This window comes from Phacochoerus africanus, chromosome 4 (genome assembly GCF_016906955.1).
Source record: "Phacochoerus africanus isolate WHEZ1 chromosome 4, ROS_Pafr_v1, whole genome shotgun sequence".
Classification (NCBI taxonomy): Eukaryota; Metazoa; Chordata; class Mammalia; order Artiodactyla; family Suidae; genus Phacochoerus; species Phacochoerus africanus.
In genome coordinates, this window is record NC_062547.1 from 45,783,546 (window position 1) to 45,795,668 (window position 12,123).

Here is a 12,123-nt window from a genome sequence, read left to right on the forward strand (position 1 = left end):
TTGCATATAACTTATATACATCCTCCTGCATACTTTAAATCAACTCTAGATTATTTATTAATAGCTAGTACAGTATAAACATTATGTAATAGTTGCTCATATATGGCAAATTGAAATTTCGCTTTTTGGAACTTTCTGGAATTTTTTCCCCAAATATTTTCATTCTGCAGTTGGTTATCCACAGATGTGGAACCCATGGTTATGGAGAGCCAACTATTGAATGTCTCTTTGAGTTGCAGAGGGTTCTAATCCCAGTAAGAGTGTTTCACTAGACACTGAGGATATAAGATACCGAGGACCCACACCAAGCATATTATTGCCTCATTTGAACCAGCTGGTCAACAAAGTGTTCACAGATCCCTGAGGTTCTCATGGGGAAAAGTGCATAAATAGCAGCAGGGACTCTTTCTAAGTGTATTTAAAATATATTTTTTATCTTAAGTGAACAAATGAAAACATTAAATGAATATTTTCCCTTGAGACTCACCATTGCTCGGCATCCCCAGACACCCACAAGGCAATGAATTCATGTGACCCTGAGGTTTAGCAGAGCTACCCCCACCAATAGGTTGGCTGACAGGGCCCAGATTTGCTACCATTAAACCTAATGAGACATGCATCATATTATAGAATCATATATACAAAAGATGCACACAAGGTAACTGCATTGATGCATTGATTTTATTTTGCATTTAGTTTTAGTTTATTTCAAGGAAAAGAGTGTTTTCAGTTTCGAGAAGCATGCATACATGGATGTCTTCCATGCTATTTTTTAGTAGGTTGCTTTCATTGTAAATTTAACGAAGTAGAGTTCAGAGTCATAGTAACCTAGGAGGGAAAAAAGTAACAGAATGTTATTAATTCTTCGTTAACAGGCTCTTGTCATATGTTATACTAATTAATTTTTATATTGAGGATACTATTGTTGCCTTCAAGTTACAAGGAGAAGCTGAGGCTCAGAGGCATACTTGCCCATAGTCACAGTTAGTGGAAGACAGACACAGTATTTGAATCCGAGTCTATGCTCCAAGTTCATGACATTGTAAGGTATGCTCCAAAAGGGTAGGGTCATTACCTTTCAAATTCTAATGCTAGAGCTGGACCCCAATTAATACCCAGGGAACAGTGTTTTAAGTAAACAGGGTCTATATTTCCTGGCAGATGATGTCAGTGTCACAGGGAGAGACTAGAGAAACAGAGAGAAAGAGCCCAATGTTTCAATTATAGGGATTATCAGTCCTTTCTCCAGACACTGGTGTGGGCACCTTGCCACGTGGAGGTTTTACCCCCATGCGCTCACAGAGGGTTAGGGTGTGGAATGCACCCCTGCAATGCCCAGTCCTCTGTCCTCCCACCCGAAGGTACAAAAAGGGCAGTCACCTTCCTCCTGGAATCATCCCACTGCTCAGATCCAAAAGTTCCTGCGGCGCCCACCAAAGACCTTGAAGCCCATCTTGGTGGGCAACAGGTTGCTCCTCACCATACTCCCAGATCTGCTGAGCAAGCCCACCAGCCGATGGGTCATGCAGGTGGCAGTGTTGCAGGATCTCTTCTGGACAGTGATGCTGATTTGTGGGATGAAGAAAGAAGAGGCCCATCAGCGAGAGGTTGAGTGCAGGTGCTGTACGACAGAATCGTCATGGAAGACTACTGCCTTGAGGGGACCAGTGAACCTTGAGTATTTCTGCTAGAAAAGGTCATCACAGCAGAAAATCCTAGGCCGTCAGGGGAAATGCCATAATCATCCCATAGACATGTCCAGGGGGGTCAGAAAACTCAAAAGTGACTTTAGAATATGCCTTCCTGGGCCTGACCAGAGGAAGAAGGGGATGCCCTGTTGTCCTTGGGCAGGGAACCTTACCCGGAGCCCTGTGCCCTCTGCTTCTGCATCTCACGGGCCTTCATCTGCTCATAGTCATTCACCATTGCAGCCAAAAGGAGGCGTGATTCCTCCTCAGAGAGGGTAGCAGGATCAAAAGGGCTCCCAAAGGCAGACCTAAGGAGGGGAAGCAAGCCTAAAACAGGTTCTGATCTCCTGCGTGCCCCTCCCCAGGATAAACAGCCAGGTTGCCTGGTTTCTGATAGTTTGAATGGGAAAATAATTTTAGCTTAATGCAGTTTGAATGAAGGTGAAAAATGAGATGTGTAGATCCCATATCAGATTTAATAACAAATTTACTGGCAAAGTATTTGGCAAATTGGATACAATCCATTTCTTAAATTATGGTAATATGAGTATATACGTGTGCTAAAGGTACAAATATTTGATGAAAACAAAAAAGCATGCTGTGAGGTTTGATAAGTTATATAAAATTTACAATCATGAATACTGTATATCTTATGTCTATTTACAAACTTTGTGTACACATAAAGCTTATGATAAACTTATAGGAGCGCAAGGCACTATCCATTGTTCTACAGAGCCACCTTATAATAAATTTATATACACGTTTATATTACATTCTCATCAAGTGAGTGTGCTGTTGGCAGGGCTGTCTTACCTCATTGGTGCTGTGTGGAACATGCCTGCCTGGTACAGGACCAGGATGCTGAGAACCAGGAAGGGCGGAAATTTCCAGAAGCCCATGGTGCCCCTATGCAAGGGAAGAACAATGTCACCACCTGTAGCAGTTCCAAGTTCATTGAGCCCACAGACCTGGGCTCTGCTCCTGCCTCTGCCTCCAACTCCCTGGCTTCCTGGCTTCAGGCTGCTCGTGTCCTTTCCTTTCACCATCATTTCCTCCTCAGCCAAGTGGACTGCTGGAAGATCCAGTGAGCCTGCAACATGCTTGGTTTAGCAAAGAAGCCTAGCAGGACAACTGGGTGAGGAGGTCTCAGTCCATAGCCCCCTGCCCAGCACACCCACACTCTCACCTTCAACCTGTTGGCCAGGACTCCTGGAGGACAGACTCGCAGTACCTGTCACCACAGCTTTTCCCATAGTGCAACCCATCAGCATCTCTCCTGATGCCTGATTTTTGCTTATACCTGGCTGGGGGGAAGGGGAGTTGGGAGGACATATCTCTGCAGTTGGAATCCCTGAGACTCTGAAGAACCAGATTTTACCGTCCAGCTGCTCCATACTCTGGCAAAGAGCACCCTGTAAGAATCAAGCCGGTACAGTCTTAAATTGGGACCCAAGATTAAATGGGGTGGCGGTGCGGGAGGGGGAGTTCCCAGAACCTTCGACTGGGGCTTGCGTTTAATAGCTACTTTCCCCTCAGTCATTAGACCTATTTGCCACCCATCTGCACTGTCCCAGGTCCCGACCCCATTTCCAGCGATCCTTGTAGGTAAGAGGAGATGGGATCCATGAAAGTTTCTTCTGCTCAAAGCTATTCCTGCATCCTCCTCTCCCTGAAGTGCCTGGAGAGCTCCAAAATCCCAACACGGACCTAAGCACGTCTGCTGCGGGGACAAGACTGGAGCCCAGCTCAGCTCAGGAAGAGTAGAGCAGGGAATCCCCGAACTGAGACCATCCAGAGTTACCTGTGAAAGGAGCCTAGAATGAATTGCAGAGTAAGGCATATTACAGGATGAAGAGACCCAGAGAGAAGTGGACAGGAACTTTGAGACGGGAAAAGAGATCAGCTAAGAAAATCCAATGGAGAGAGAGGGAAGGGAGGAGAGGGAGAGAGAAACAGAACCACAGCTTAGCAGGCATCTCCGGGCTTACCGGGCAGCAGGAACCAGGTGGACTGGAGCAGAGGAGGGAGCAGAGGCAGCAGCGTTGGCGTCAGGCGATGGCACTGTGGAAGAAGTGGCAGAGACACTTGAGGTGGGTAGTGCCTCTAATCCTTCCCCGCACCAGCAGCTGCTCTTATTCCCGCCGCTCTGAATCTGGGGTGGTCCCAGAGCTCCAGGCAACCAATGAGAGGAAAGATCCTGAGCCCCAGGATTGTGTCACTACTTGCGTCCAGAACCTGGAGCGTCCAACAGGACCACCCCACTTGTATTTGCATTGAGGTCATTGATGGCGGGGGTGGGAGGGGGTGGGGAGGTTGGTGGGCACCAACGAAAAACACACGCAAAGTGAGCAGGAATTTAAGGACAGTTTGACGTCATGGTAAACTTTACCTGTTCGGTTTCACAGGCTCGCATCCCTCTCCATCCCCAGCTATGCGATCTTTGTAGAGCAGAGTCCAGCATTACAAGGCATCCCCGGTCCCCTAAGACTACCATGTCCAAGTGCGGTTTGGGAGGTTAATGCGCAGCAGGTTGATGATTCTGTGCCCAAGCAGGGGGTCTGATTCAGGCAGCTGGAATCAAGCACAGGAAGGCAGGATTTGTGGGAAGCAAGAGGCAGGATCACAGTCTTTGTCACACGGAAACTTTGTTCCAGCTGTGCCTTTTCTAGGTAGTAAGGTCATCGGGCTAGTGTCTTCTAGCACCTCAATATATTAATTTTTGAAGCGGGGCATCATATTCCCGTCTTGAAGGAGTGGTATCATTAGTAGCCATGTACCTGCTCTCCACCCAGGGAGGGATCGAGAAGAGCTTACCAGGGACGTGCAGAGGGGATTCTGTGCGATCGCGATCCATTTGCCCAATCCCCACCTCTGTGCGGATGTCTGGAGTCGCGCTGGGTGGTCGGTCCACCATATGGGGAAAGATGGTGCCCTACTGGGCTTGGGCAGGGACGTGCACGGCATAGATGCTTCCCAAGCCGCCAAGCCGACCTCCAGCCCCACTCCTCCAGCCCCACCATTCATCATCTAAGGCCATCAATGTCCCAGAACCATTTGCCCAGCTGCCCCTTGCTTCCGGCTGCTGTTTGCCAAGATGTTCCAGTGACCTGTGATTCCAGCCCTGTGCCCACATCTACCCCAGTCCAGTTCTGATGCTGCCCAGGATCACCGTGTCGGAGCACACAGCGATAAACCGCAGCAGCCTGTACAGACCCTCCAGCGCGGCAAACGCTGCAACAGCATCGGGGGCCGGTGGAGGGCAGCAAGGACCCCAGTTAAGTGGTTCCCCCAGGCAGAGCCGAAATTAAACCGAACTCTGCCATGAGTGTGACCCGAGCCACAGGTCCGAACCTGAGCCTTCTCTATATCTTTCCGCACACCTGCCTCGCGGCACATTTGTTCCCCTTGCCGGTTTGTGCTCTCTGGACTCGGAACATCTAATTTACAAGATACCCTTATTCAACTTTTCTCCTTCTTCGCAAGAGAATAAAATATTGGGGCTAGGGAATCGGGTGCTTGCATCTCACTCTCCTCAGGACAGACAGCGGATCGGGAGACCAAGGGAACGGAAAAACTGGTTCATAGAGGGCAGGTGCACTCCAGGATGAAGGCAAGGTGAGAAAGAGAAGAGTTCAGGATGGCGGACTGCTAGGGCTCCGTAAATCCTGGTTTCTTCTACAAGCAGAAATTGGGTGCACAGGCCAGACCAGGGTTTGGGGGTTCAGCACTATAATTATGAGTACTCGGCTAGGCTTTCCGTGAGGAGTTAGTTCCAAGACCAAGTTCGCTAACTCGGGGTAAACAGATGCGGTGCTGCATGTAAATTGGACTCTGCTACTTAAGACTGTGATAGCTGAGGCTTCAAAACTCAGGCGCAAAACGCTTTTGCAAAATAAAATCCAAAACCTGAGATTTCCGACCTATCAATCTTCTGAAATCATTTGTAAGTATGTGTGTCTGGGGATGTCTTTTTTCATTGGAAGAACCACAGCTTTGATCAGTGCAAAGGTGGCTGCACTATGGCTAAGAAACGACTCCTTTAGAAGACAAATTTGTAACTATGTTAATTTGTAGGCTCAGCATTCTACCCTTGGCTGCCACTTGTGCCTTTCGTGTTCAAAGCCAACATTCATTCCTCACTCAGAAATCTTGGGCGCCTACACACAAAGGGCTGGGGATGAGAGGCAGGAATCAGGGTCTGCCCCCAGAGGGTGCTCACTTAGCCTCCAGCAGTTTTAAGCTTTACTTGGAAAGAAAAGCCAGTCTCTCCAGTTAGGGAGGGGCTGAGATGAACTCCTTCCTCAAGTCCTCTGACTTTCCAAGAAGTCCTGGCTCTGAGCTGCGGGTAAGTTTACAAAACAACATCTTTTCTTTAGCACTTAGCACCATATTTTGCACATGAGGTGGCACTCGCCCAATGTTTGTTGAATGAATGTGAATGGAAATTCATCTCCTCTGGCAGATTCACCAAGGCAGTCTCCCTGCTATGAGAGGGCTCTAACTACAGCCTGCAGAGCATTTGGACCTAGTTAGGTAGAACAGGATTTGCTTGGAGCGCAAAAGTACCCTTTCTAAATTCTAGGGTTCACTAGTCTGAGTTACAGAACCAGTCTCCTCTGCGCCCATCCCTGATTTACCAAGTGCACTCGAAATTTTAGACCTTCAGCAAGTACCGATTACTTGGATTGCACACAGCCCTCCCTGAAACTTCTTAGGACTGAAGCACTAAACAGAGTATAAACAAGCGAAAATCACTGAGGTAAAAGTTACATGACTAGCTGGCACTTGACTGTACAATCTTTTTCATTATGTTTAAACCTCAAAGTAGCATCAGGTAACCACAATCTAGTGTGGAAAAAAAAATTACACCTCCTGATAAACTCTGAAGGCTATGTTATTTCCCTTCTTTTAAATGAAATTCTTGTGCTTATTTAAAAAAATTTCTAAAAGATGATTTATCAGAGTGTGCCGGAGACCCATATCTGTCTGAAAATTCTCAAAATTTTTTTTTCCATTTTCTTCCAGATCTTAGAGGAAAAGCTTTCGGTTTTCCACCATGGATTATGGTGTTGGTGTTGGTTTTTCATATATAGTTGTATTATGCTGAGGCAGTCTCCTTCTATACCTAGTTTTTGTTTTTAATCATGAAAAGGTATTGAATTTTACCAAATAATTTTCTGTATCAGTGGGAATAATCAGGTGTGTTTTCCCCCCTATATTCCATTATTGTGATATAACACTTTGATCAAATTTCACATTTTGAATCATCCTTGCATTCCAGAAATTCATCCCACTTGGTCATGTTGTGGGATCCTTTTAATACGCTTCTGAATTCAACTCTCTAGCATACTGTTGAGGGTTTCCACATCCATGTCATAAAGGATTTTGTCTGTAGGGGTTTTTTCCTTGCAGAATCTTTCTCCAACTTTGGTATCAGAGTGATGTTGGCCTGCCTCATAGAATAGGTTAGGGTGTGTCCTTTCTCTTCAGGTTTTTGGAAAATTTTGACAAGGATTGGTCTTCGTTTTCTTTAAATGTCTGGTACTATTCACCAATGAGGCCATCGTATCCAGGGCTTTTCTTTGTTGGAAGATTTTGGATTAATGCTTCATTCTCCTTCCTAGTCATAGGTGTATTTGAATTTTCTATTTCTTCATCATTCCATCTTGGTAGGTCTTCTGTTTCTAGGTATTTGTCCATTTTATCTAGAACATCCAACTTTGTGTACACTTATTCATTGTACCTGTTATTATTCTTTTTATGTCTATAGGCTTGGTAGTAATGTCCCCTCTGCCATTTCTGATTCAGGAATTTGAGCCTTCTCTTTTTTAACTTGTCCCTCTATCTAATACATTGTCACTTATGCCGATGCTTTTGAAAAACCATCTCTGGTGTCTCGCTAACCTCTATCCTTTACCACTCCTCTATCCTTTGTTATTGCTTCCTTCTCATAGGTTTGAGTTTAATTTGTTCTTTTTTTGGTGTAAGTTATAAAAAGTTGGGATGTTGATATGAGATCTTTCTGATTTTTAATGGAAGCATTTAAGGCTTTAGCATTGCTTTCACAACATCCCCTAAGTTTGGTATGTTGTATTTTCATTTTAAGTCATCTGTAAATGTTCTCTAATTTCTGATTATGACATCATCGTTGATCCGTTTTTGTTTGTTTTTTTGTTTGTTTGTTTGTTTCAAGGTGTGGTTTCATTTCCACAAGTTTGTGATTTGTTTTTGCCGTTACTGATTTCTAACATTATTCTGTTGTGATTGGGGAAGATACTTTTTATGGTATCTATCTTTTGATCTATTGAGATTTAACTGGTGGCTTAACTTACGGTGTGTCCCAGAAAATGTCCATGTGCACTTGAGAAGAAGGTGTATGCTGTTGTTGCTGGGGAGAAAACTCTCTCAATGCCTGTTAGATCTTGATGGTTTATTGCATTAAGTACTCTCTATTTCCTTGCTGATCTTCTGTCTGAGGGTCTAGCCATTATTGGGAGTGGGATATGAAGTCTTCAATTAGTGTTGTAGAACTGTCGATTTCTACCATCCATTCTGTAAGCTTTTGCTTCATCTAGTTTGCTGATCTGATAGTAAGTATGTAACTGTTTGTAATTATTATATCTTCTTGCTCTACTAAGCTTTTTATTGCAATGTAACATCTTATTTGTGTCTTGTAACTTTTTTTGATTTAAAGTCTATTTTCTCTGCTATTAGGATAGCTGTGCTTGCTCTCTTTTGGTTACGATTTGCATGGAATATCTTTTTTTATCCTTTTACTGTTAACACATTTGTGTCTTTTGATCTAAAGGGAGTCTTCTATAGCTAGCATGTAGGTTAATCCTGTGTCTGTCCTTTCTGCTAATCCTTGTCTTCTGACTGGGGAGCTTAATCCATTTATCTTGAAGGTAATTGCTGATAAGGAGAAACTTACTTCTTTTTATTTCACTATTTGTTTTCTGTGTGCCTTATAGTTTTTCTTTCCCTTGTTTCCTACATTACTGCTTTCTTTTGCGTTAACTTCGTTTTGTATTATATATTTAAATGCCTTTCTCATTTCCTTTTTTTGGAATTCTATGGCTATTTTCTTTGTGTCTGCCATAGGGATTACCTTTAATATCCTCAAGCTGTACACTCTAATCTGAATATATACCTGGAAAACCTTAATAACATACAAAAACTTATCTCCTTTGCATCTCTGTCCCCACCCCTTTCAGCTGGTGATGTGACAGAGTTATATCCTTACACATTTTGTGCCCCAAGGCATTAGTTCCTATGCTGAGGCTCAACTTCAGGTATAAACTTAAGGTCTTCTCAGGTCTCCTCTGAATTTTTCCTTGTGCATGAGTGGGCACTTTCTAATTTCGCCTCTATATGCAGCGTTTTGTTTTTTTTTTTTTAATTTTTAGCCTTTTTTTAAGTTTACTTTTTAATTTTTTTTAAGTTCCTGGGCCAGGGATTGAACCTGCACCACAACAGTGATCTGAGATGCTGCAGTGACAACTGCTAGAACCTTCACTTGCTAGGACACAGCAGGACTTCCTCCAGTTGTTTTTTTGGGTTTTTTTTGTCTTTTTTTGTTGTTGTTGATGTTGTTGTTGTTGTTGTTGTTGCTATTTCTTGGGCCGCTCCCGCAGCATATGGAGGTTCCCAGGCTAGGGGTTGAATCGGAGCTATAGCCACCGGCCTACGCCAGAGCCACAGCAACGCGGGATCCGAGCCGTGTCTGCAACCTACACCACAGCTCACGGCAACGCCGGATCATTAACCCGCTGAGCAAGGGCAGGGACCGAACCCGCAACCTCATGGTTCCTAGTCGGATTCGTTAACCACTGTGCCATGACGGGAACTCCCTCCAGTTGTTTTTGAATAGCCTACCCTTCTCTATGTTTTTTTCCATGGGCAAAAGAGAAAACTGAAGAGGAGAAAAATTAGGCACTGGTCCATAAATCTTCTGGCAGTTATTTTAGGCAGAGAAGAGCCTGCTAGGATGAGAGGAGGTCCAACCACGATGCCTCTCAGACCCACGTCCTTGCCTAAACCTCTGGGATAAAACTAGTGATCAGCAGTCAGATCACAGATCCCTGATACCTGGAGGACATGGTCCTTTTGGTCCCCTCTGGCTTTCACTGCAATTTTCAGACCAAGTCTTCCCTTTGGAGTTGCAAGCCTTCAACAGACTCCAGAGTTCTAAAGTGATGACATAAGACAGCTTTACCAGCACAGCTGTTGGCTGTGAGGGGAGACAGATACCCAAAGTATTTGTCTTGTTTTACTGGCCTTTTCCCCTTAACATACGGTCCTCAAGGTTCATCCTTTTACAGTATATGTCAGAATTTCCTTCCTTTTTAAGGCTGAATAGTATTCCATGGTGTGTGTGTGGGGTGTGTGTGTGGGTGTGGGTGTGTTTGGTTTTGCTTATCCGTTCATCAACTGATGGACATCTGGGTAGCAGCTTCCATGTTTTGGCTCTTGTGAATAATACTACTATATAAATGAGTGTACAAATATCTCTTTGAGGCCTTGTTTTCAGTTCTTTTGGTTGTATATCCAGAAGTAGAAATACTAGATCATATGTTAAATATATTTTTAATTTTTTGATAAACTGTCCTACTGTTTTCCACAACAACTGTATGTTTTCACTTTCTGCCTATACATGTATATGCATTTGCATTTATATGGTGCATCAACAGCATACCATGGTTCCAATTTCTCCATGTTTTTGCCAACATTTTTTATTTTCTGGGTTTTGTTTGTTTGTTTGCCATGCCTGAGGCATGTATAAGTTCCCCAGCCAGGGCTCTAACCCACACCACAGCAGTAACAAGAGACACGCAGTAACAATACTGGATCTTTAACCTACTGCACCATAGTGGGAACTCCATCTTTCTGTGTTTTTCTGTGTGTTTGTTTGTTTTTATAACAGCCATCCTAAAGGGTATTAGCTGTATCTCATTGTACATTTGATTTGCTTTTTCCTAATGACTGGTGAGGTTATGAGTCTTTTCATGTGCTTATCTGCCATTTCGGTATCTTCTTTGGTGAAATGTCTACTCAGATTCTTGATTCTTAGAATTTCTTTATATATATGTGGATATTATTCCCTTATCAGATATATGATTTACAAATATTTTGTCCTATTCATGGAATTGCCATTTCTGTTGACAGTTTCTATTGATTAAGAAATTTTTCAATTTTATGAATTCAAATTTGTCCATATTTTCTTTTCTTACCTATACCTCTTGTATCATATTCAAAAAATAATATCAGGAGTTCCCATTGTGGTGCAATGGTCAACGAATCCGAGTAGGAACCATGAGGTTGCGAGTTGGATCCCTGGCCTTGCTCAGTGGGTTAAGGATCCAGCGTTGCCATGAGCTGTGGTGTAGGCAGCAGATGCGGCTCGGATCCCGCGTTGCTGTGGCTCTGGCGTAGGCCTGTGGCTACGGCTCCGATTAGACCCCTAGCCTGGGAATCTCCATATGCCGCGGAAGCGGCCCTAGAAAAGGCATAAAGACCAATAATAATAATAATAATAATAATAATATCAAATGGCTTTGTGTTATGTTTTCTTCTAAGAGATCTATCCCTCTAGGTCTTATATTTAGGTCTTTGAGCCATTTTGAGCTAATTTTTGTACACAGTGTTAAGTCTAGGCTCCAACTTCATTCTTTTGCATGTGGACATCCAGCTTTCCCAACACCATTTGTTGAAAAGCCTGTCCTTTCCTTACTGAATGATCTTGGCCTCCTTGTCAAAAATCATTTGACCATACATATATAATGGTTTATTTCTGGGCTAAATCATTGCTCTATATGACTGTCCTTATGCCAGTTCCACATGTTTTGATTAAGGTAGATTTGTAGGAGGTTCTTTAAAAAGTGACATTTTATATTTTTGAGGGTCATGCCTGTAGCATGGGGAAGTTCCCAGGCCAGGGATTGAACCCACACCACACTAGTGACCTGAGCCTCAGTAGTGACAATGCTGGATCCTTAACCACTAGGTCCCCAGGGAACTCTGACATTTTAAGATTTTTATAAATTGGGGTATATTTGACAGGTAACATTAGATTGGTTTCTCATGATTTTGATATTTTTATATATTGCAAAATGATCACCACAATAAGTCTACTTCACATCTACCACAAACTATAGTTAGAAATTTGTGTGTGTGTGGTTAGACTTTTAAGATCTACTCTCTTAGCCACTTTCAAATATGCAATATGGCATTTTAACCATAGTCAACATGCTGTATATTACATCTTCATGACTTTGTTTATTTCAGAATTGGAAGTTTGTAGTTTTGACCCCTTGCACTCACTTTTCCCACCCTCCACCTCCTCCCCTCTGGCAACTATCAATATGTTTTCTGTATCTGTGAGCTCTGACTGATTTCACTTAACATAATGCCCTCAATGTTCATCCCTGTTGTCACA

General features: G+C 43.5%; 1 protein-coding gene across 5 annotated transcripts in view; it reads right to left on the reverse strand.

The window, feature by feature from the left end:
• Positions 1–675: 675 nt before the first annotated feature.
• Positions 676–12,123, reverse strand: part of LOC125125350 (calcitonin receptor-stimulating peptide 1) — a 51,434-nt gene continuing 39,986 nt past the window's right edge. For 3 of the 5 annotated variants that reach the window (XM_047776222.1, XM_047776223.1, XM_047776221.1), the window contains 7 exons: positions 4,078–4,259; positions 3,271–3,749; positions 2,875–3,100; positions 2,502–2,778; positions 1,862–1,996; positions 1,381–1,565; positions 676–828 (listed from right to left, as the gene is read on the reverse strand). In XM_047776222.1, the coding sequence (XP_047632178.1) occupies positions 1,406–1,565; positions 1,862–1,996; positions 2,502–2,778; positions 2,875–3,100; positions 3,271–3,528 (1,056 nt within the window). In that variant the 5' untranslated portion in view covers positions 3,529–3,749; positions 4,078–4,259 and the 3' untranslated portion in view covers positions 676–828; positions 1,381–1,405. Of the gene's footprint in view, positions 829–1,380; positions 1,566–1,861; positions 1,997–2,501; positions 2,779–2,874; positions 3,101–3,270; positions 3,750–4,077; positions 4,260–12,123 lie in introns of those variants that run through there. The other 2 variants (XM_047776224.1, XM_047776225.1) reach the window with 2 other exon arrangements.